The sequence below is a fragment of the Mus caroli genome, chromosome 11 (assembly GCF_900094665.2).
Source record: "Mus caroli chromosome 11, CAROLI_EIJ_v1.1, whole genome shotgun sequence".
NCBI classification, from domain to species: domain Eukaryota; kingdom Metazoa; phylum Chordata; class Mammalia; order Rodentia; family Muridae; genus Mus; species Mus caroli.
In genome coordinates this window covers 28,194,997-28,219,208 of record NC_034580.1, presented here as the reverse complement: position 1 = coordinate 28,219,208, position 24,212 = coordinate 28,194,997, and the positions used below count along the sequence as shown (strand labels likewise).

Below are 24,212 nucleotides of genomic sequence, written 5' to 3'. Positions count from 1 at the left end.
AAAAAAAAAAAAAAAAAAAAAAAACAACCCACAAATCTAAGACAAAATTTCATGGTGAGTATTTGAGTATTAACGCAAAAAAAGTTCTCAATAAAATACTTTCAAGTTCAGGGGCTGGGAAAACAGCTCCAAGGTCCCAGGTTTGATTCTCAGCACCTGTGTGGGCTCTTGCCACCCCCAATTCCAGTTCCAAGGGGACACAATACCATTTACCAGCCTCCAATCACCAGGCATCCACATGGTGTACAGACATACATGCAGACAAAAATATCCATACACACACACTAAAAATATATATATATATTTTTTTAAAGATTTATTTATTTATTATATGTAAGTACACTGTAGCTGTCTTCCGACACTCCAGAAGAGGGAGTCAGATCTTGTTACGGATGGTTGTGAGCCACCATGTGGTTGCTGGGATTTGAACTCCTGACCTTCGGAAGAGCAGTCGGGTGCTCTTACCCACTGAGCCATCTCACCAGCCCTAAAAATATATTTTTTAAAAATACTCTTAAACTGAATTTGATGACACATTAAAAAGATCATTTACCACAACTGTGTTGGTTTCACTCCAGGGATGTAAGGACGGCTCAATGCACGCAAATTGATAAACATGACCCAGCATACAAATGAACTCATGGGACTTGAGTCACATCATCTCAGAAGTTGCAGAAAAGACCTTCAACGAAGTCCACCATCTGTTCCTGGTAAAATCAGCACAGAAATCAATAGAAGGAATATACCTCGATATGGATGATGCTATAGGCCGCAAGCCTATACCCAACACAGTGCTAAATGGAGAAAGACTGAGAGTGCTCTCTCTAAGACCAGAAGTGAGATGAATATCCATTGTCTTCACTCTTACTCATACAGAAATGGAGAAAAGGTAGTGCCCCGTTCTCTTTTGGGGGTATGAGCCTGTCCTTTAACATGAGTCTTCTCTCCAGCCCCTATTACACGATCCTGTGCATAAATGGTGATAAAGACTCCAAGAGCCAGCATGATGGATCAGAAGGTAAAGGCATATTTTTATTTTATTTATTTATTTTTGGTTTTTCGAGGCAGAGTTTTTCTGTGTAGCCCTGGCTGTCCTGGAACTCATTCTGTAGACCAGGCTGTCCTGGAACTCAGAAATCTGCCTGCCTCTGCCTCCCAAGTGCTGGGATTAAAGGCGTGCGCCACCATTGCCCGGCTAGGCATTATTTTTATAAAAACAAATTCTTATGGGACATGGTGGCACGTGCTTTTAATCCCAGCACACAGAAGGCAGAGGCAGGCTGATCTCTGTGAATTTGAAGCCAGTCTGGTCTACATAGTGAGTTCTATGACAGCTAAGGCTACGTGGAGAAACTGTCTTTTTTTTTTTAAGATTTATTTATATGTTTATTTGTTTATTATGTGAGTACACTGTAGCTGTCTTCAGACATACATCAGATGTTATTACAGATGGTTGTGAGCCACCATGTGGTTGCTGGGAATTGAACTCAGGATCTCTGGAAGAGCAATCAGTGCTCTTAACCTCTGAGCCATCTCTCCAGCCTGAGAACCCTGTCTTGAAAAAATTTTCTTCTCCTTTTTCTTCCTCTTCCCCTTCCCCTTCTTCCTTTTCCTGTTCTTCCTTTTCTTCCTTTTCTTCCTCTCTTGCTCTTCCTCTTCTTCTCTTCTCTTCTCTTCTCTTCTCTTCTCTTCTCTTCTCTTCTCTTCTCTTCTCTTCTCTTCTCTTCTCTTCTCTTCTCTTCTCTTCTCTCTTTCNTCTTCTCTTCTCTTCTCTTCTCTTCTCTTCTCTTCTCTTCTCTTCTCTTCTCTTCTCTTCTCTTCTCTTCTCTTCTCTTCTCTTCTCTCTTTCCTTTTTTCCTTTTTCTCCTTCTTGCACATGCCCTCAGAGCAAAACACTGAACTCAGGGTCTCTTGCTTGCTATGTAAATGCTCTACCACTGAGCTAAATCCCCAACCCCCGGCTCTCATTTCAAACAGAATAAAACTGGTTATTCTGGAACCAAATATGAGTGATTGCAGTCCTGGAACACAGATTCAGGTTACCCCAAACAGCTGCTCATTGAACACATGCTCCAGACCTGACTGGTCCTCCAGCTGTGACCCTGTGCAAAAGGACCAGAGAGAAGAGATAATGTTTCTTCCTCCTAAGGATTTTGTACTCTTTCGCCATCATCTTTGCCACTTCTTCTTCCTCTGCTGCTGAAACCCCAGGTCTGCTGTAGATCCACCAACAAGAGAACTGCAGTATTAGCCTTTGAATACCTGTCTCAGTACTCCCATCTGTGTTGAGGGAATCCCTCCTCTTTCCAGGCTGAATAGTATTCCAGTGTGTATCTAGACCCCCTTTTCTTTCCCTACCCACCTGTAAGTGGGCATTTATGTCAGCTCCAGTTCTTCACTATTCCAAGAGGTGTTGTGATAAGTGCAAGGGTGTGAACATCTTTGACGAACTGATGTCAACTCTTTTGGGTAAATACCAAAATGGAATTACTAGATGATGATAGTCTCTTAAAGCTGCAGAAGAAGCCTTCTCGTGGCTACATTTTGCCTTACATTGGTGAGTGTCTGACCTGAGCCTCTGTGTGTGTGTGTGTGTTTTCTCTTCCAAACAAAACAAAACAAAACAAAACAAAACAAAACAAAACAAAACAAAACAAAACAAAACAAAACCCAATACTACTCAGCAACAATGAATTAACCTGTAGTCCTGAGCATGAGCCAGGGTGACTCTTTCCAGCCACACCCAACTCTAACTTAACAGAAGGCATTTATATGATATTCCTGCCACAGCATTTGGGTATAATGACACCCCACTTACCATCACTGAGAGAGTCCTGGCCAGTGTGCTCTGATTCCAAAACCTCACCCACTCAGAATCCATTTCTTAGAGATACCAGCTCCATGTGTCTTCAGTAGTCTTTGGAGAGCTTAGGTGCAGGTGCTCTGTTAAGGAAACCCTCCCAAGGGAGTCTGGAAACTGAACAGAAGCCAGAGAGAGAGGGGAAGGAAGAGATGGGGCAGACTACAGGGATCCCCCAGGGAGCTTAAGAGTGTCAACCACACCTTGGGGTTTGTCCTGACTTGTTGCAAGGGGACAGGTTCTTCATACTCCCACTCCACTGGGTCCCTGCCTAAGATCCATTTCAGGGTGGGTGGGTGTCAGTTCCCAGGCAGTTTTACCTTCTGGTGCCCGTGGGCAAAGAGACCTTGATTAGCCCCCAAAGCAGCCTTTTGAAGAGAGTCTGGTATGGGCTGCTAAGACAAAAGCGAAAAAATGGGTAGGACAGACCACAAAAGGGGATCTGGCCTGCAGTGAAGGTAGGTGGTTGGGGCTCAGTAATAGGGCTTCTGCACAAGGCTCTGGGTTCCGTCTCTGTACCATGAGTGGGGAACCTGGGGGAATAGCCACTACGTTTTCTTCCCTTCCCTCCTTAACTGCCTCTCTCATCTCCAGGAGGGAGTCAGATGCACCCTAGTGAGTGGGGAGACTGTTATCCTGATGGGCAGGTACGCTGTGGTAACCAGGAGCCCCAACACCACCACAGCTTGAAGCCTGTCCTTTGATCATTTGATCAGGGCCTAATGTTCTGTGTAAGTCTCAGGGTTCCGGAACTGTTGGAAGAGCCACTGTCTTGTTCTTCACTGTCTTGAAACGTGGTCTCCTCCGAGGTTCCTTACCACAAAGGGAGAATCCTATGTTTGCTCTACCGTGTCTCCACACAGGTGGGACAGTCACATGCCATTGGGTAGACTGACCACCTGTTCTGCCCAGTGACAGCGGGATCCAAGCCATAGGTTTAGTTGATCATTGTCCAGCCACACTTTACTAAAAGAAAGGGGTGGAGGTGGGCAGCACTCTGGGCCTTCCACAGCGTCCCACCTACGGCTGAGCTCATCCCCAGCCTATGTTTTCCTTTCCCACTACAAGCTTTTCAGTATGATTCAAGCTTGAACTGAACGAGAAAAAGTTTCCAATTTGAAGGTAAAATCTGGCACCCAGATGGCTCTCATGGTTTATGACACTTGGTTCTTTTAAAATTGTTGAGTTTCAGCTATCTGCTGAAAATTTCAGGACACCTTGTGTTGCCCCAAACACTCAAACACACCGAGTTTGTGGGAGTCAGGCCCCTGCATTATCAAGACCCCCTATTGGTCTGCTTCTTTCCCTTCCTCTCCCTTCTGGTCCCATCTCTTATTTCTCCCTATCTCCTCCCCCCTCCCCTTCTCTCCCAACTTCCCCCACCTCCCCCCTACCACCCCACTCCACCTCCGTCTCAAAGGACTTCAGGACTCCACCACAGAACGCCAGCCCAAACCCTAACCACTTCTGATCTCTCTGCAGTCTGAGTTAAGAAATGGCTAGACGGAAATCCTGTCCGCTGTGCACTTGGCAGGGTCTGGGCTCCTCTCTCTGCACTTAGAGCCTTGAAGACCTGGCAAAAGCTCACCTCTGTTGCTTTTTCTAGGCTTGGGAACTCAGGCAGGGCAAACCACCCAATCCCCTCATGGGGACCCCATCCCAGCTTGAATCCTGGCCAGGCAGGCCTTCCTTATTGTGTGATCTGCTTATACCAACAAGTAGAACTTCCAGTCACTGGTTCTACTTTCTTCTCGTTTTCTTTCTTCCTTTCTTTCTTTCTTTCTTTCTTTCTTTCTTTCTTTCTTTCTTTCTTTCTTTCTTTCTTTCTTTCTTTCTTTCTTCNTTTCTTTCTTTCTTTCTTTCTTTCTTTCTTTCTTTCTTTCTTTCTTTCTTTCTTTCTTTCTTTCTTTCTTTCTTCCTTTCTCTCTCTCTCTCTCTTTCTTCCTTCCTTCCTTCCTTCCTTTCCTTCTTCCCTTCCTCCCTCCCTCCCTCCCTGCCCCCCCCCTCTCTCTCTCTCCCTCTCTCTCTTTCTCTCTTTCTTGTTGTTGTTTTTGTTTTTGTGAGACAGGGTTTCTCAGTGTAGCCCTGCCTGTCCCAGAACTCACAGGCTGGTCTAGAACACAGAGATCTGCCCGCCTCTGCCTGCCTAGTGTAGGGGTTAAAGGTGTGTGCCACCATCACCCTGCTTCCTCTTTTTCAACATTAATTTTATTGTGTGTGTATGTTGACATGTACACATACGTGTGAGCACCCACAGGGGCCAGAAGGAGGCTTTGGATCCCCTGGAGCTACAGTAGGCAGTTGTGAGGTCCTTGTCTAGACTCTATAGCTGTCCTCAGTGCTGGGATTGGTCTGAACGACCTTTTCTGTCACCATTGGGCATAGAAGCTCTGTTTTGATGGTTGCTAAATGTCCTTGTTAACCAGACCTAATAGACACCAGGGGTACCACAGAGCTATGTGGTGCCTCTGAATGCAGCATTTAAGGCTCTGCTAAAAAGCCTTGCTAATTGCCTCAAAATCGTGCAGTCCTTCCTTTCCCTCTAAACTCTCAATGCTGCATGGACTGTACAATGACTCCTCCGTCCATCTCAGCCTTTTCTTTCCCACTCTGTCTGCAGCTCTTAGGGAACGGCTGTTTTGGCCTGGCATCCTTGTTCGGCCCAACCTCTCCCTAGCCTTATGCCGATAAGCCATCTACTCTGGCCAGCCTTAGTGCTTGTCATTCTGGAACAGACCTGTTTGCCCTCCGACACAGGGTGGCTCTCCTGGGGGGTGTTCTGAGTCCCCAGGTGGTGTCAGTCTGAACAGGTGCTGCTTTCCCAAGTCTCTGTCTCCATTAGGGTGAGCATGCTGAGGACAGCATCCAGGAATCACTCATTCCAATGATGGTTGCTTTGTTTGAGAGGGGTCAATTGACATAGGATGATTTCATCTCTCCTAATGCCCTGGGGGCGGGAGGTTGCCAGTCTCCTGAATTCTTGGAAACTCACTTTTCTAGCTCTTAATGGCAATCATGCCAGCTGCCTGCTGATTTACACCCCCCAGACAGTAAGTACTCAGCAGTAGAAGCTGCAGCCACCCCAACAGCCTGAGTCCAGAGGCTGTGCAGCGCCATGGCCGTGGCCTGCCCTCTGCTGGTCACGAGACTTCCAGGGCAGCAGCAGCAGCAGCAAGGTGCTAAGCAAAAGCAGCCTGTTAGGTTTTGTTTTCTGTTCTGTGAAGTCCTTTGGTATTCCACAATGACTATGAAGTCCTTCTCAAAGTAATATTTCTGAATCGTGTGACAATGAGGTTATTATGTTGATTACAAATGAAACTGACCATCAGGATAAATAGGTATCTTTTTTTTAATTTTTAAAACAATTATTATTTTTTCTTTTTGTTTTTTTCTTTTTTTGTTTTTGTTTTTTGTTTTTTCGAGACAGGGCCTCTTTGTGTAGTCCTGACTGTCTTAGAACTCACTCTGTAGACCAGGCTGGCCTTGAACTCAGAAATCTGCCTACCTCTGCCTCCCAAGTGCTGGGATTAAAGGTGTGCGCCACCACTGCCCGGCTACCAATGACTTCAGAAAACTGTAGCTACATAGTTAATAAGACATATGCATGGACACAACCAACTGGACCTAACAATGCAGGTTGAGACACTATGATTTAAAAATGAGGAAAAAGAGCCGGGCGTGGTGGCGCACGCCTTTAATCCAAGCACTCGGGAGGCAGAGGCAGGCGGATTTCTGAGTTCGAGGCCAGCCTGGTCTACAAAGTGAGTGCCAGGACAGCCAGGGCTATACAGAGAAACCCTGTCTCGAAAAACCTAAAAAAAATAAAAAAAAATAATAAAAAAATAAAAATGAGGAAAACATGGTGTAGTGTGGAACGCCGTTGGTTTCCCTGGGTGACAGTTACGAGCCCCACTGATACCTCTGGGGTTGTTGCCACCTCCACTAAGAAGGAAAACAGTCAATTTCAGGCAGGAAAATTAAAGACCCCATCTTTTGACACCAAATGCAGAGATACCCCGAATTCTACCCATGGACCCCAGGATAAGAACACAAGCAATGTTTTTGAGAGGTATAGGCAGACAAATGTAAACTATATTTCTATTTGTCCCCCTAGAATCAGAGACAGAGCCCAGACCCATGTACAAGTTAGGACATTCGACCACCATGTTAAGTCTGTCCTGGAAAATTCTTTTAAGATACAGCATTGATGGCAAGCAGTGGCAGCTGGAGAGAGGTGTGGTAGCACCATCAGGGGGACAAACTCCAGGGTTGAATTCCATAGGTGTCCCTCGGCCGTGTCCTGAGATTTGGGCTCTGCCCAAAATCTACTTTCTTATCAGAGTTATGGAAAAAATTCAGTCCATTAACATACAAAATCTGGGGGGTGTTTGTTAACCAATGTTTGTCTTTAAATCAGAATGATATTGAATGGCCAGAGAGAATATGGCCTTTTTCCTCTCTCTTTGGGGTTCCATCAGAAACCCCAGAGTCTGACCTGCTGCCTGATGGAGGAGGCTCTCACATACTCAGAGGATGAGCCCTTCCTTGCTGAGCAAACACAGGAGGCCCCCCGCCTGTCTTCCCTTTCCAACCAGAAAGAGCAACAGTGCATGCAAATTACCTTATTACTTTATTAGAAGCATATTTACATTTTTTTGTTTGCAGAGAACAGTTTACAAATATTATCCACGGTGCTTGGAAATGCATACACGTCATTTCCATCCTTCATGAAGGGAAATATAAGTTAGTTATATTTACTGCGCTAAAAACACTTCTGCCTGTTCCTATACCGAAAAGGTTAGCACAGGGCATGAGGAATACTGCGTGGGCCTTTGGTGGTGGCAGGCATTACACTTACGCTATAATTATGAGGCTGGAAGACTAGGCTAGACCCCACTCCAAAAGGCACAGCAGAGCTACCAGGGCTCAAGTGATACTAAGTGCAGATGCAACAAAGGACTGGAGCATTACGAATGATGTCAGGGGGTGGTCAAAGACTGTTATCTGAACCACAAAACTAGCATTTTGCCTAACAGCCACTGTCAAGTCCCCTGAAAGCAAGTATCCCTGCCCGGCCTCCTGTGGCGTGGCCTTGCCCATCTGCCCTCTGAGTCAACTCCTTGATGTGAGGCCTGAAAGCAAGCAAAGGCTCACTCGCTCCCCTGAGAACTATGGCCTTCCTGGGGTTCTGCGAGCTTCTTTACTGCACACTAGATCTGCAGTCCCAAGACCTGGTTTCCTATTTTTTTTTCTAGCCCACTCCCTCCCAAGCACCCAGTTTTCATCTGAGGAAACTTTTTAGAAAGTTGCTTCAGCATCGGGCAGTGACAGAGAAATACTGCTAAGGTCTCAGACACTCGCCAGACTCAACCGCCTGGGCCCCCCTCCCCCACCCCATCCCATTATCCCTGGGAAGGGGCTTTTTAAAAAGAGGGTGTCTGAGGCAGCCAGCCATTTGCCTGTACTTTAACTGAGCACTTAGGCACCGGCTGCTTTTCTTCTATGGGGCTCAGCCTCTTGGGAGGCTACCTGAGCAGCCTGAAGGCCCAGTCATGGAGGCTCCACATTTCCCTGAGCACAGCATGTTCCTGAGGATGGAAAACAGTTCTTCCTGAACAGAGAAGTCCAAAGCTTAGTGGAAATGTACAGTGGGACTCCAGTACAGGACTAGGGCAGAGGTCAAAAGCCTTCCTGGGTACCTGCAGACAAGCGGGCAAGGGTGAAATTGGCATGTGCTAGGCAGCAGAAGTCAAGTGTGGAGGGGGGTGTACCCCTGAACACGGAATCCTATGTGCAGCCAAATGAGTTGCAGGCTGGCAGTACAGCCTGTGCCTTCTCTGGGTTCTGGCGCCAGCACTCAGCATGGCCCCACCAGCTGCTCCACCTGACATGCTCAGTGGCCCTGGATCAGGCTCGGGAGGCAAGCAAGCAGGTTCCAATGCATTGGTCCTAGGAGGTCACAGCAGAGGCAGCCTGGGTGGTGTCAGGGGGGCCAAGTTGTATATTTGCATTGTGTGTGTGATATGTGTATTGCGTGTCTCACAGGGAGAGGGAAAATAAGATGGGATAAAATGTCAGAATCCAGCAGAACAGGCATCTCTGGCATCCTCCACGCTCCCTACCCCGACATACACAAAGCACAAAGTCAGCTATGTGAAACAAGGGAATGGGGACACCCGGGAGCTAGCTGCTGAGAACCCAAGTAGCTCTTAGGGATGTTTTCCAACACTGTGAGGAATTACTGAAGGCAAACAAACTAAAAACCCACAAGATCACAATAAGGATGCGTTCACGGTGATGTCATTAGTAGCGCTTGTGCCCACAGATGGTAGAGCTGGTGTTTGGGCAAACAGGAGGGGTTCACCCATCCTGCCTGGCCCCTGACCTCAACAGTCCAAATCACTCCTAGGTGATGGGAATCTGAGTCTTGAGGAGGTCACCGTGCACCAAGGTGGCAGGCACTGTGGACAACTGGGGCGCTGCAGAGGGATGGGTAATTGAGCTGGCACAGAAGCAAGAGGAAGAGGTCCTGAGTCACTTGTTCATAGAGGCTTGGAGGCCCCAGTAGCCACACTGCCCACCACAGCCCAGGCATGTGGGTGTTAGGAAGCATCCCCAGAGCTGTAGGGGAAGAAGTTGCTGGCTCTGCTGGGTGTGGTGGGTCTGGGCTCTGCCTCCTCGCTTAATTTGAAGAACATTTCCTGTTCCCGCTTCCTCTGGTTCAAATCTTCTTCCAGGGCCTGGGGAAGCGAGAGCAGATGGTATTCAGCGGGATGCCAACGATTCCAATCAGAACAGCATGTCCTGCTCTGGACAGCTCTCACCCAGGCTTCAGGGACTGGGTGGAAGGTCTCTCCTACCTCCCTGAGGTAAGCACCCCCTCCACCTGCCACACGCCTTCCTGAACTGCTCATGGCCCAGGGCCAATCCTGGGGAACCACCTGTTAAGGGGCGAGAGGTACAGGCAGGACTCCCGTGATGGGAAAAGAGCAGGATGGATAAAGAAGAGCCAGAGGGGAGGATCTATCAGCAAGAAAGAGATGGCCAAGTGACAGTGCTCACCCCCAGTGAGGACACCCACTGCCTGCGGGAGGATGTGTGCCTGTCCCTCTGAGGGTCTGAGCTCCTCAGGTAATGGGAGGGGTGCTTTCCAGCTGGCAGCAGCACAGTAGCTTCCCTTGGGCACATGCTCATCTATCCAGATAAACACGATCCTACCAGAAAGACTTCCCAAGAGCACCGGATCAGGAGCGCCAGCTCACAAGGGAAGCTGAAGAGCCAGGAGAGCATGGGCCCTTAGACAAGATCAGGCACCATGGGGAGGGGAAACTGGATTGGGATTTATGTAAAATTTTCACTTCAGGTTGGCAATTAGACAAACCAAGCCTGGTGAGTTGTGGTGGCAGAGGCACATACCTTTGCTTGGGACTCGGAAATAGGTAGATTTGTGAGTTCAAGGCCAGCCTGGTCTACAGAGGGGGTCTCAGGGCAACCAGGGCTACACAGAGAAACCCTGTCTCAAATAAAACACAACAAAAAGAACCCCAAACCCTGAAAATTACTATACTGGCTCAGTGATACAAATGTAAGCCAAACTGCCCAGGAGACCAGTGTGTGAGCCCCTGGGATCCAGTGTGTGAGCCCTCAGGGGTCTAGTGTGTGAGCCCCTGGGATCTAGTGTGTGAGCTCTCAGGGATCTAGTGTGTGAGCCCTCAGGGGTCTAGTGTGTGAGCCCCCTGGGATCCAGTGTGTGAGCCCCTGGGATCCAGTGTGTGAGCCCCTGGGATCTAGTGTGTGAGCCCTCAGGGGTCTAGTGTGTGAGCCCCTGGGATCTAGTGTGTGAGCCCCTGGGATCTAGTGTGTGAACCCCCTGGGATCCAGTGTGTGAGCCCCTGGGATCCAGTGTGTGAGCCCTCAGGGGTCTAGTGTGTGAGCCCCTGGGATCTAGTGTGTGAGCCCCCTGGGATCCAGTGTGTGATCCCCTGGGATCCAGTGTGTGAGCTCCCAGGGGTCTAGTGTGTGATCCCCTGGGATCCAGTGTGTGAGCTCCCAGGGGTCTAGTGTGTGAGCTCCCAGGGGTCTAGTGTGTGATCCCCTGGGATCCAGTGTGTGAGCTCCCAGGGATCTAGTGTGTGAGCTCTCAGGGATCTAGTGTGTGAGCCCCCTGGGATCCAGTGTGTGAACCCCTGAGATCCAGTGTGTGAGCCCCCAGGGGTCTAGTATGTGAGCCCCTGGGATCTAGTGTGTGAGTCCCAGGGGTCCACTATGGGATGTGTGAACCCCCCCCAGGAATCCAGTGTGTGACCCCCTGGGGTTCAGTGTATGACCCTGATGAAGGTGTTGCTCATAGTTCTGCTACTGTTTAGACACAGGGTGGTTGAGTAAGTCGCCCAATTTCAAAGCTAGGAATAGTTGAGCATATCCACTCCAAAAGTTCAAGATGTCCCAAAATTTGAATTCTGAAGTGCTAGTTTGATATCATAGTGAAAGACACCATTTCTGACCACACAGGTTGGGTGGCAATCCAAAGGTGAGTGTGCCATAAATACCTCCTGGCTCTGTGTAAGGACCCAGGAGATACAACCAAGTTTGCTTAGACTTGGGTGTTTCAAGTGTGACATGCCAGCTGAGGCTTGTGTGCCTGAACACTCAGCCTCCAAGATGGTGGGGTAGAAGGCATGACTGGTGAAGCTAGGGTCACAGGGGAGGGGACAACCCCGCTTCCTGCTCTCTGCCTCTATGGTGTGATCAACCCCTCAAACATCAGTGTAGGCAAAATAAACCTCTGTCTGGTGTTCTACCACGAGACAAGAGAAGGAGCTAACATGGCCTTTATCCCGAGACATCTCATTACACAGATGTGAACATCGCAGACTTGGAGAAGGATCTGGAACCCACAGCACGCTGGTCCCCAGTGTCTGCTGAAGGGGCACAGCGTGGAGTGCTGAACCTGTGACTCAAGCCCTGCTGTCCTTTGCCCACCACAAGTCTCCCCCCAAAGCCTCCGAGAGCATAGGCAGCAGTCTGTGTCCTGCTGTGTGGCAGATAGTTAACATAGTAAACGTTAACATTGTTTTTGAGAATGTTACACATGAGTACTAACTATATGTACCTCATTTCTTCCATCACCCCCATGGGTCCCCCTCTATGTCCTCTCAAACCCACGACTTCTTTAGTTATCCTTGATATAGACATATGCTATTCGTATGTATATGAATACCACCCGCTGAGTCCATTTACTGTGCTCCTAGGCATACATGTTCGAGATGACTGCTTGGGGTCAGACAGCTTCTCAGCGGTCTCATCCCTGGAGAAGAGGAACTCTTCTCTCAGAAACCATCTAATTGTCTCTAACTCTTCATCTAGAGTGAGGCTGTGGGAGAGCTCTCCCCACCCATATTGGATGGTCAATGGGGTTGTCACTGTGCCTGCTTTGTTTGTGTGATAGTACTGCAGTCTCATGGGGCAGCTTCCCTGTCCTATAGGGAAGAGTCTGCTTTGCGGCCAGAGTTTCTAAGGTAACACAACATAGAGCAGCATGGAGGAAATAAATGAATAAGTTTCTTTCTTTCTTTCTTTCTTTCTTTCTTTCTTTCTTTCTTTCTTTCTTTCTTTCTTTCTTTTTTTTCTTTACACTGTAGTTGTCTTCAGACACACCAGAAGAGGGTGTCAGATTTCATTATGGATGGTTGTGAACCACTATGTGGTTGCTGGGATTTGAACTCGGGACCTTTGGAAGAGCAGTCAGTGCTCTTAACCGCTGAGACATCTCATCAGTCCCATACGTTTCTTTCTAAACAAACTTATTAACAAATGAGTTAGCCCACCAGCAGCAATGTGTTAACAGTAGCTTATAGTAGATAATACTCCTGTATTTTACAGTCTAACATGGCAATGTAAGAATGGCCAGGAACAGAGAGAGAGAGAGAGAGAGAGAGAGAGAGAGAGAGAGAGAGAGAGAGAGAGAGAGAGAGCGCGCGAGCAGACTATGCCGAGGCCCCACTCTGTCCTCAAAGTGACCTCAGCAAATCAGGAAGTCTGCACTTACTTAAAAGGAAACCGTCTGAGTTCTAAAAATACTCCACAGGACTTGCTATAAGAAGGAGACAGAGCTCAAGGCTGCTTGGTGTGATGCCAGAGCACAAAGGACCTCTGGGCCTTCCTGCCAGCAGCAACTCGGGCAGCTGTGACAGAACCCTGCCCCGAGGCAGTCCCACAGGCAGGGTACAGGGTCAGCTCTCTAAGCACTGGCCTGTGGTGCTTCCAGGAGCCCGAGAGGTCATCACAGGAAGCTGCTGGAGAGATGACTGCTCATTCTCCAGAGCCTTAGGATGTGAGTGCCCAGAGTCAGACAAGCAGGTGCACGCCAGAGCCAGCTGGAACACTGGGTACCTGTGGGCTTAGTGTCAGAAATCCCAGCAGGGTACGGTCTGCCTCCTGTCTGCGCACACAGTGGCTAAAAAACCCTCAGAATATCAGGCAGCGTGGGCACACGGTCATGGGTCACAAGGTCAAGGGTAACAAGGCTCACCTCTCCTCAGAGTCTAAGAATGACTATGCTGGGCTAGGCAGGGGTGGCTCACACCTTTAATTCCAGCACTCAGGAGGCAGAGACACAAGGAGTTTTGAGTTCCTGGCCAGACTGGTCTATGGAGCTAGCTCCAGAACAGCCAGGGCTACACAGAGAAATTTTGTCTCAACAAACAAACAAACAAACAAACAAACACCCAAAACAAGAATGCTGTGGGTTGGGCTGGAGAGCAGTTAAGAGCACTGACTGCTCTTCCGAAGGTCCTGAGTTCAAATCCCAGCAACCACACGGTGGCTCACAATCATCTGTAATGAGATCTGATGCCCTCTTCTGGCGAGTCTGAAGATAGTTACAGTGTACTTAGATAAGAATGCGTGTGTTAATGACTCTTTAGCTGACCCTACAATCTTACGGCACCAGGACCATGCTGAGGCCTGCCTGGGATGTTTACTGCGTTGGTTACCTTCTTGTTCCTGCTACCAAATACCTAAGGAAAGCAGCTAATGGCAGAAGGTTCCCTTTGGGCTCGTACTTTGAGGGGGCAGCCCATCCTAAGAAGGCAAGGTGGTGAGAGTACCTGGCACCTGGTCACAGTGCTTCTGCAGCAAGGAGTCTGTAAAAACCCCAACTATCAAGCCACAGCCAAGAGCCCAGCCCAGCCTGACTCTGGCCTTGTGAGACCCTGGAGAGGCCCCTGCAGAGACCCCTAGCTTTTGAATCCTATTCCTATAGTGTTTGATAAAGAGTGTAGCTTACACTGCTGAGTGTATGGCTGTTTGTTTGCTTTGGTGCTGAGGCAGACCCCAGAGCATCAAACATGCTAGGCTGGTGCTCTGCCCCGGAGCTCCACCCCAGACCAAGCACAGAGATTTACACATTTGGAAACTAACTCAGAAAGTGAAGTAGCTGGCACTGGCCTTTGACCTCACAGAGTGACTTTCTGCTGGCCTTTGACCTCACAGAGTGACTGCCTGAAACTCTCCAAGGTGGGGGGAGGTGCCAGCCTGGCAACATGACTGACTGCTGCTCATGGCAGGGGTTCTCTGCTTGCCTCAGGTGCACATGGGCCAATGTTGGGAGCACCCTCCTAACCCGGGGGTCCAGAGAGCTGCCAGCGTTCAGCACAACAGGCAGATGGGTCCTGTCTCTTGGGAACAGACCAATTTTACGGGTGCCACAAGGCAAGAGTCGGAAAATAGGGAGGCTTCAGATGTCCCAGGCAGGTACCCATGAGTCTAACGCAGTACCTTTTTGCGTGGCCGAAGCATGTCTCGCCATTCCTTCAGGCTCTGGTTGTGGCTCTCATCCAGGGCCTTCAGCTTCTGGGTTTCATGCTCTACCAACAGATGACACTTTTCATTCTGGAATGGGCAGAATAGGGGCGATGAGGCCAAAGTCTGGGGAAACAGACCCATGGCATCCTTAAGGGCACTACCACCACGGGCTCACTATGCCGTGGCCACTATCCACAACTCTGTATGTGGGTAATACACTCCCACAAAGCAGTGCCTGGAGGACTATTCCAGAATGGTGATGGTGTGCACGTGTGAGCACACACGCCATGGTGGAGGCCAAAGGATGACTGCAGAGTCAGTTCTCTCTGTTGCCCTTCTCATGGGTTCCGGGAAATCACACTTAGACTGTTAGGCCTGTGTGCTCACTCTGTACGCAGTCACTGAGCATCCTGCCTGCCCTTCTGTGTGCTTTTGACACTGTCTGAGCTTTTTAAAACATTTTGGGCTGGTGAGAGGACCCAGTGGGCAAAGCCTGACAATCTAAGTTCAATCCTCAGAGCCCACTGTGAAAGGACGACAGAACTGGCTCCCAAAAGTTGTCCTCTGAACCACACACATGCTCCGGGCATGCACCTGCCCAAACTCACACACATGTACAAACATCCCATAAATCAATCAATAAACTGCAGCCTGTAACTCCTGGTCCCGGGCTATCTTCCTACTGACACCTTTCACATAGCAGGACCACTGGTGTGCTGCTCTGCATCTGGCAACAGTAGTTTTCTATGGCAGCCCAAGCAGACTAAGTCTCTGTGTATAATTATAGGTATATGTATGTGTAATTGTGCATTGTGTCTAACTACGTATCACATGATATATGTAACCTATATGTACTATCTCCTGCCTCATGTCATCTCCTCGGGAGAGGTTCCTAGTGAGGAATGAGGCCGGGGGATCGCCCCATCTCTGCTATATGCTCTGAGTTAAGTCCTTAGCCTTCTAAATTTTATCTGAGATCTATGTGGCAGACAGGAGTAAGGTCCCTATTGACTCCCTGCAGGGACTGAGTCCTCCTACAGGAACTCTAAGGCAAGGACAAGGCCTTTATCCACTAAAAAACCCATACAGGAAGGAGAGCCCCGCAGAGGGGTTTTATTCTGGGCCTCAAGCTGGAAGCTTCTAGGAGTTTATAAGTCCATCTAATCACAAATACTCAGAGCACTGTGTCCTGTGACCAACTGTGTGTACCGCTCGGTGGATCTCTCGGTCAGTGGTCACATAATGATGTCATAGGCAAGGAATGGGAATGCCTGACCAGAACCCACATGGACCAGTGTCTGCCTGGCGGCCTCCAGTGCGGACCATTCTTTTAGAGTCTCCCTGCCTATCTGCAAACTGCTCCATGGACCCAATGGCCTGAGCAACCACCTGAAGTTCACAGAGGCTGGAGCTGGCACCATCGGTCAAGCACAACTCCTCGATCCACCACAAGGGGGCACCAGGCGGCAGTTCCTACAACTGGACCCTCAGGTGCTCAGCCACTGGTGTCCAGGTGGGTGCTAGCACAGTGTGGTTCTGATGGGCAAACATCCTGCTTGTTCATATCCCTAATGTATGGGGCCAAACTAAGGTACACTCAGTTCCACCACCCCCTTCACAAATCCACATACCAACCGGAGACATCACCTCTACCCTACAGCTATTTCAGAGAGATAAAAAAGAGGCTAGGAGGGTCGTCTAACAGCCAGAGAGTAGCACAGCAGGCGGGCATCAGCTCACCCGAGCTTGACCAACTAGATGCCACCCTGCTGGTGGCCTCTGAGCACTGACTTGGGGAAACTGAGGCACGGGGCTCCATACCTGCAGCTGCTGTAGCTCGCTCATGTTGCTCTCGCACTGCGCCACCATGTCTCGCATCTGGTTCTCGTGTTTCTGCTGCTGCTGCAGCCTCTCCGCCTTCTGCCTCTTCTCCTCCTGCTGGGAGAACTGCAGAAAGAGGATGCTGCTGCAGGGCGGGCAGGAGCTCGTCTGGATGGCTGGTGGGGGTGGGGGTGGGGGTGAGGGTCGGGGCAGGACTTTGCCTAGTTCAGCCTGAGCCAGCAAGGCCCATCCTAGGGATTGGGCGGCGATGCTCTGAGTCCAGCCCACCTCAGGTTCTGCTCTCACTACTGAAACTTGCCCTGAGTAGAGACCCAGCCTCTGCCCTCACACTGGCAGGTGTCACCCTGCTGGGTCACCTGATAGGGTGAGATGACAAGTGCCAGGATAGAAATCACAGGGACACCGAGCAGTGGAGCAGTGGTGGTGCACTTCTTTAATCCCAGCACTTGGAAGGCAGAGGCAGAGGCGGAGAGGCAGAGAGGCAGAGAGGCAGAGAGGCAGAGAGGCAGAGAGAGGCAGAGAGAGGCAGAGAGGCAGAGAGGCCGAGGTCGAGGCAGAGGCAGAAGCAGGCAGATTTCTGAGTTCAAGGCCAGCCTGGTCTACAGAATGAGTTCCAGGACAGCCAGGGCTACACAGAGAGACCCTGTTTCGAAAAACCAAAAAAAAAAAAAAAAACAAAACAAAACAAAAAAACAACAACAAAAAAAACTAAAAAAGATTAAAAAATAAAATAAAATAAAATATTCTGAGGGGCCTGTATCACACAGGAGGTCAGGGTGGATGAGAACACAGAACGTCATACATGTAAACATGGGGTCATGAAGGAAACTGGTGCATGCCCAACTCTATTGAACAAGGATCTGTCCCAAGGGAGCTTTCTCCTGGGCTACTGAAACGTCCAGGCGATGACTGACTTGCACACTGGGCTCTATCTAACATCTGACATGCGGGTCCCCTGCTGTATGCAGCCAGTCCATGCGGCCAGTCCTTACCCAGCTCCCCCATGCTCACTGCCCACAGCCTACCGGACAGACGCACGCACGCAGTCCCCACCTGCTTGATCTTCTCGCGCTGCTCAGAGGCACTGCCTGCACCGTTGATGTGCAGGCTCTTCTTGTACATGGCCATGCGCGTCTTGCCGTCGCTCCTCTGGATCTTGGGTAGCCGCGCCTTCTCCTGTTGCTGTCTGACCTTCAGCTGCTCCATCATGCGCTGGTTATAGCGTTGCATCTGTTCCCGCTCCTGGGGGGACACCAAGCAGAGGTGAGGGAGCTCTAGGTGTGGAGGGTGCTCAGGAGCCAAAGGCCACCATGCTCAGCCCGGGAGCCCCGGGTGCCAGCACGGAAGACCTGTTAGCTCACTTCTATAGTTCAAAGGCATTGTTCTTTCATTCTTTTCTTTTTACACTTATTTATTTTATTGGGGGGGGGGTCAAGCATGAGCGTGGCACTCAGAAGACACATCCCGGGGATCAGTTCTCTTCTTCTGCTATGAGGGCTCGGGGAATTGAACTCAGGTCATCAGGCTTGGTGGCAAGCTTCCTTAGCCACCAAGTCATTTCCACAGGGATGTTTTTTGTTCTTTCAACATTACAGTGTCTGACTTGTGATGGTTTGACCCTCAGCATTCAGACTTTGCAGGCATAAGTGCAGTGTGATTCGGGTGGACCCAGACTTTGAGTGTGCATCTTTTCCAGGGTGGACAAAATCTAGTACAGTCTTCTGGATTCCGGACAGTGGCAGCAAGCCACAGCTCTTGCTGGCCATGTGTTCCTGAGAGGAAATACCCTACGGTAGGCTATTTCAGACCTGTGTGACAAAGCAAGGAAGCCCAAAGGGCATGCGGCTAAAGAACACTTACAATTCGTTACTTTCAAATCTGGATGGTTGATGGGGATAGAACCCCCCAAAAGTCAAGAAACATCTTTTTCCCCCTTGGGGGTGGGTAGAACAGGTTCAAGTAGCCCAGAACTGGCTTTGAACTGAGAGGGCCAAGCACTGAGCTGTTGGGTGAGCAAGGGAGCTGCCTGCCCCATCTTCATCCTCCCGTGGTTTCCTTGACTCTCACATGGAGCACCTGGGGATGGTCTTGGGCCCTCACTGTGGCTGCAGCAGCCCTTCCTGGGTGCTGCCATCAAGCGGCCCCTCATCCTGCCCCGCCCCGTCTCACCTTCTCGTGCTTACGCAGCAGGTCATGCCGCTGCAGGAAGTACTGGTCCTTAAGTTGCTGCTTCACCAGCTGATGTCGCTCCTGCAACTGGTGCTCCTCCATCTCCCACAGGGCTGCCTCACGGTCTGTGGAGGACACGCCACCCACACGGTCAGGAACGCACAAGGCCAGAGACAGAACAAGCTGTCCACCCAGTCCCCTCCCCCAGGTCTCCACTGGTACTGAGAACCAGCCCGCTGGGTTCGGAGGAATGGGCGCCTGAGCTACCTCAGTAGATGACATTGGAAGAGCTAAGCTCAGCCATGGAAGCTGAGACTATTTACATGAGACTCCTTTTCGGATGGGCAAATGAGAAGGGTTCTGACGGAGAACTTGTGTGGAGATGACCGGGGTCAGAAAGCCCATGAGGAGGCAGGTCCTCAGCAGACGCTGAGTCTAGTGGAGCCTTGACCTTGGGCCTCTCTGTTGTTTCTAAGCCATTTGGACTGTGAAACACGCTTACAATAGCATCATGAGACCAAGGAGCACAGCACTCTCCCCGTGTGGTTTCCTCATAGGACCGTATGATCACAGGATCACACATTAGGATCATGGGAGGGGCAGTCTTACAAGGAGAAGGTGAGGCTGGCAGGAGGTCAGGTGTGAACACTAGCACACAGTGGGGCAGGCGGTGGCCGCACAAGATGCCGCTTCTGCACACTGTGGTAACTGGTATCCCTGCCTCACTCCTGACTTTTGGGGGCAGAGGGGTGCCCCTAGTTCCACCATTCGGGGTGACTCTGGGCCCCACCTCGGAGGAGCTCCTGCTTCTTGCTAAGGCAATCTCGCTCCTTGTCACAGATCTCACGCCTGTTTTCCGTGGTGAGCTTCCTCATGGCCAGCTCCAGGTCCTCCTTCTGCTTGGCTACAAAGTCCCGGTCCTGTGAGGAGGGATGGTGAGGAGGCTTTACACAGATGACTTGGGTGACGACAGCTCTCTCCCTCTCTCTGTGAAGGTGAGAGCCTGCCTGCCTCTCTCACCAGCCTTGGTCTGTACATTTCCACTGTTTACTTTGTGGGTGAGAATGTTTGTTGGCGGGCATGCATGTATATATGTATCACATGTGCCTGCGGAGGCCTGAAGAGGGCACTGGATCTCCTGGAAATGGAGTTATAGGTGGCTGTGAACTGCAAAACATGGTTGCTGGGAACCAAACCCAGATCTCCTGCAAAGAGCAGACAATGCTCTAAACCACTAAGCCATCTCTCCAGCCCCTAGCCCTGTGTTTTAAAAAGTTACCTGCTCATAATAACAGGTGCAGCGCACCATTTCAGTCCACGATCACTTTACATACGGATGAGTCCGGGGACCTGTCACCTCAGAGATCTATCCCTTTGTGGTAAACTAGTAAAGATCCTCTTCTTACCGTGCTGAGGAATGCACGTTACGATTGGGTATGGGCCCTTCTGTGCTACTGAGCTTAAAAGCCAGTTTCTTTTACTAATAACCAACCCTGCCCAGAGGAAAGGCACAGGCTGTGAGGTGCTCGGAAAAGGATGGGAAGTCTGCAGTCAGATCAAGGACTAGGCCTTGCCCCGCTCCCATCAACTCTGCAGCGTCACCTTTCTGAGCTGATTTCCTCTGCAAATGGAAAACCAAATAACTCCAACCCCAAGGGACCACGAACACTGGACCAGATCATGTGTCAAGCACCTGGAAAATGCAGGCTCCGACTCCTGCACCCAGGGCCGAGGAGGCAGAATGCGCAAAGACCCCACAGTGAGGAAAACAGGAGGATACAGCAAGGGGAGAAGCTAGCCTGAGGGCGAAGGCCAAGATGGGAGGGACCAACACAACAGGCCAGGCAGCAGCAGGAGCAGTGAGGAGCTGGCCCTTAGCTTACAAACAAGATGAGAGCAACATCAGAGGGTTTGAAGGCCCAGAGCTGAGGGAAGAAAGGGTGACAGAGGTAGATTTGGATTTCATGTCGACAGTACCAGCTGGCTGGGAGAAAAAGAAGTGCAGGGGACAGGAAGAAGGAGGGAAACCAGCTCTGAAGCCAGGAGAGCTGTAACAAAGGTGGGACCCAGCAACACTGACAGATGCACAGGCATAAAGATTAGAGAAATATGGGAGTATGGAAAGGTGTGTGTGTTTGTAGTGTGTGTTTAGTATGCATTTATGATATATGTTATATGTCAAGGTATGTGTGTTGGATGTGTATAGTGTATCATATTGAGGGCATGTGTCATGTGTGTGTTGTGTGTATCTCTGGTGTAGTGTATATCTTTAGTGTGTGTTTAAGATGTATGTATGTTGTATGTTATGTGTTGGGGTATGTATTATATGTAGTAGAGAATGTGTTAGGTGTATGTCTGGCATGTGTATATGGTGTTTATCTGAAGTGTATGTTTAGCATGTATGTATGTTGTATGTTATGTGTTGAGGCATGTGTGTTAATGTGTGAAGGAGTAAATGTATTGTGTTTGTTGTGTGTATGTCTGGCATGTGTGTGTGTGTGTGTGTGTGTGTGTATACTGTATGTCAGGAAAAGATGAAGGAGTGGAGGGGAAAGCTGGGTCAGGAATGACAAAGGTCCTGGCCTGCCAACGGGACAGAAGCAAGCTCCTCCTCAGGACATAAGAATAGAGCCAGGTCTAAGAGATCAAGATTCTGATGTCTTTTAGACACCAAGGCAGGCAGGTGACCGATCTGGGCTGACAGGAGATGTGACATATGAACAATCTTGCAGTGAGGCGGGCAGGACTAGGGTGCAGGCTACAGCAGCTAGTGAGCGATGGACTAGATTTAGGCATTTAAAACAGGAGGCAGATATTCAGGCAGTAGGCCTGGGCAGGTTAAAAGAAGGGGCCAGCTGCCATTTGGGTTCTCACAGCTGAGTGCTGGAGGCTGGAGACTCACCAGCCGCTGCTTCTTCTGAGAGTGTTCCTCCATCTTCTGCCTCATGCTCTCCTTCCGCTGCTGCCGGGGCAGTTTCTCAACCTCACTCTTCACCTGCAGCAGATACAGCAGAGGACCGCTCGCACCATGGCTCTTCATTCTCTGGCTGCATTACAACCCTAGTCTTCTCAATGCATGAAATACCAGTGGTGCACATATGCTGTCAATACCCCAGGTCTCTGGGGTCACTGTCAATTTCAGTTCCTACGGTGTTTCTGCTTCTGCAGGATCCCTGGCCCTCTGCTGAGATGTTTTAGTGCAGGTGAGTGGACTCCCTCCAGGCTCATGGGGGAATCTAGGCTGGTGCAGGACCCAGAGCATTCCGCACCCCTGGCCACAGGGATTGGTTCGAGGAAGCACGCCACTCTTGCAGGGCCCATTGCTAAATTGCTGGGAGAAGCTGGCTTCTTTCCTGGGAGATATAAGCGTCCCTGGAATGGTGTCTACCCAAGATGATACCCACACGGGAAGGAACGGCTCTTTTTACTCTTTTTACTCTTCCCTAGCATTGCTCTACCCCAGACACACACAGTGGAGTAACAGAAAAGGCAGCGCAAAGTTCCCAGGGAACCTCCTGTTTCTGGCCAGAGAATCAGAAAAAGGAAATCCTTCGTTTCTAGGAATGAACCCCACAAAGGCCTCAGGGTCAGCCGTGCCTCCAGCATCACCAGGACAGATCAAGACCACTTCAGAAAGGCTGTGAGAAACAAAGCCTCTGACACAGAGGCAAGTTCTGTCTTAAATGACGCTAACAGGGCTGGGTACTTACGGAAACAAAAAGAAATGTATAGGGTTTCAAGACTTCTGTAACTTCACTGTGGCATTACACATTCTAAATAGATACTGAATGACAAAAGTGTGCATACTGCATTACAGGCTGAGAGAAAGCACTAAGTATAATACTCAAATAGGCAAATATTTAAACCAAGTAATGAATTAAAGTGGAGTAGTAAAAACAGTCAAATACTCCAAACAATAGGCAAGAAATAGGAAAATAGAGAAACAAAAACTAGAGGAACAAGCAGGAAAACAATCCCTTAAATGTAAATGGCAGAAACACCCCAACTAAAACAACAGAGACCTGCAGGCTGCAGTCCAGCTATATATAGTCAACAAGAGACCAATGTTACTCAACAAGTTAGAAGGATTAAAAAAGTTTTCAAAGATTTGCTTTATTTTTTTAATTATGTATATTTATGTATGTGTCTCTGTGGGGGGGTATGTACATATATACCCTGTATAAAGAAGATATATATACACCTTGTATATATAATACATTCTGTGTATACGAGACATATACATCCTGTATATACAATATACCCTGTATATATCAGTATATATGAGTACTTCCTGTACTTCTCTGTGCAGGTACCTGGGAAGGCTAGATATGGGTTCTGGAAACCAAACTGGGGTCTTATACAAAAACAGTAAGTATTTTCAACAGCTGAGTCATTTCTCCAGCCCCACAAAATATATTCTATGTAAACACTAGTTAAAAGAAAGCAAGGATTGGGGCTGGAGAGAAGGCTCAGTGGTTAAGAGCAGTGACTGCATTTCCAGAGGTCCTGAGTTCAATTCCCAGCAACTACACATTGGAACTCTCATGGGGGTTGAGGGGGGAGGAGGAGAAAAGAAAAGAAAACAAGGACCCCAGGTGTGCTGGCACATGCCTTCAACCCCAGGACATAGGAGGCAGTAGCATAGGAGATATCCTGATTTGAGGTCAGCCTGGGTATATAGTGAGTTTCAGAACAGCAAAAGGCTACATAGAGAGGCTCTGTTACAAAACAAAACAAAACAAAACAAAACAAAACAAAACAAAACAAAATGGCTGGAGAGATGGCTCGGCAGTTAAGAGCACTGACTCCTCTTCTGAAGGTCCTGAGTTCAATTCCCAGCAACCACATGGGGCTCACAACCATCCGTAATGAGATCTGATGCCTTCTTCTGGTGCATCTGAAGACAGCTACAGTGTACTTAGATAGAATAATAAATAAATGTTTGGGTCAGTGCGAGCGGGGCCGGAGTGAGCAGAGGTTCCGAATTCAATTCCCAGCAACCACATGATGGCTCACAACCATTTGTGTACTCAAATACATAAAATAAATAAATAAATCTTTAAGAAAGAAAGAAAGAAAGAAAGAAAGAAAGAAAGAAAGAAAGAAAGAAAGAAAGAAAGAAAGAGAGAAAGAAAGAAAGAGAGAAAAGCAAGGTGTGCTGATACAAGCTTGTAATCCCAGAGGTGGCAGACAGTGGAATCCTTAGGGCCACTGGTCCCAGCGAGAGTCCCAGTCTCAAAAAATAGGGTAAATGGCCCCAAGGGCCAGCACTTAAAAGCTGACCTCAGAATCATCTGCAAACACATATGCATCCACATACACATGGACACACACACATGAGCAACAGGTAAACTCACCCTTCTTGTAGCTAAAAGCATTAATGTGCCTTTCTCAATACTGAAGGGAAAAGTTTGCAGGAGACATGAAGGACAGTCAAGCTGACGTTTATGCTACACTCTACCTAGAGCATGCATGCAAGGGACATTTACTAACAGTTCTCAACCATAAAAAGAATCTTGAACTTTTTAAAAATTCA

At 49.1% G+C, this 24,212-nt stretch overlaps 1 protein-coding gene across 1 annotated transcript in view; it reads right to left on the bottom strand.

The window, feature by feature from the left end:
• Positions 1–7,471: 7,471 nt before the first annotated feature.
• Stk10 (serine/threonine kinase 10) overlaps positions 7,472–24,212 on the bottom strand; it is a 93,096-nt gene continuing 76,355 nt past the window's right edge. Inside the window, exons 13-19 of the mRNA XM_021176958.2 lie at positions 21,579–21,671; positions 19,467–19,596; positions 18,677–18,801; positions 17,561–17,749; positions 16,487–16,612; positions 14,639–14,752; positions 7,472–9,600 (exon numbers count right to left, since the gene is read on the bottom strand). Of these exons, the coding sequence (XP_021032617.1) occupies positions 9,463–9,600; positions 14,639–14,752; positions 16,487–16,612; positions 17,561–17,749; positions 18,677–18,801; positions 19,467–19,596; positions 21,579–21,671 (915 nt within the window). The 3' untranslated portion in view covers positions 7,472–9,462. The remainder of the gene's footprint in view (positions 9,601–14,638; positions 14,753–16,486; positions 16,613–17,560; positions 17,750–18,676; positions 18,802–19,466; positions 19,597–21,578; positions 21,672–24,212) is intronic.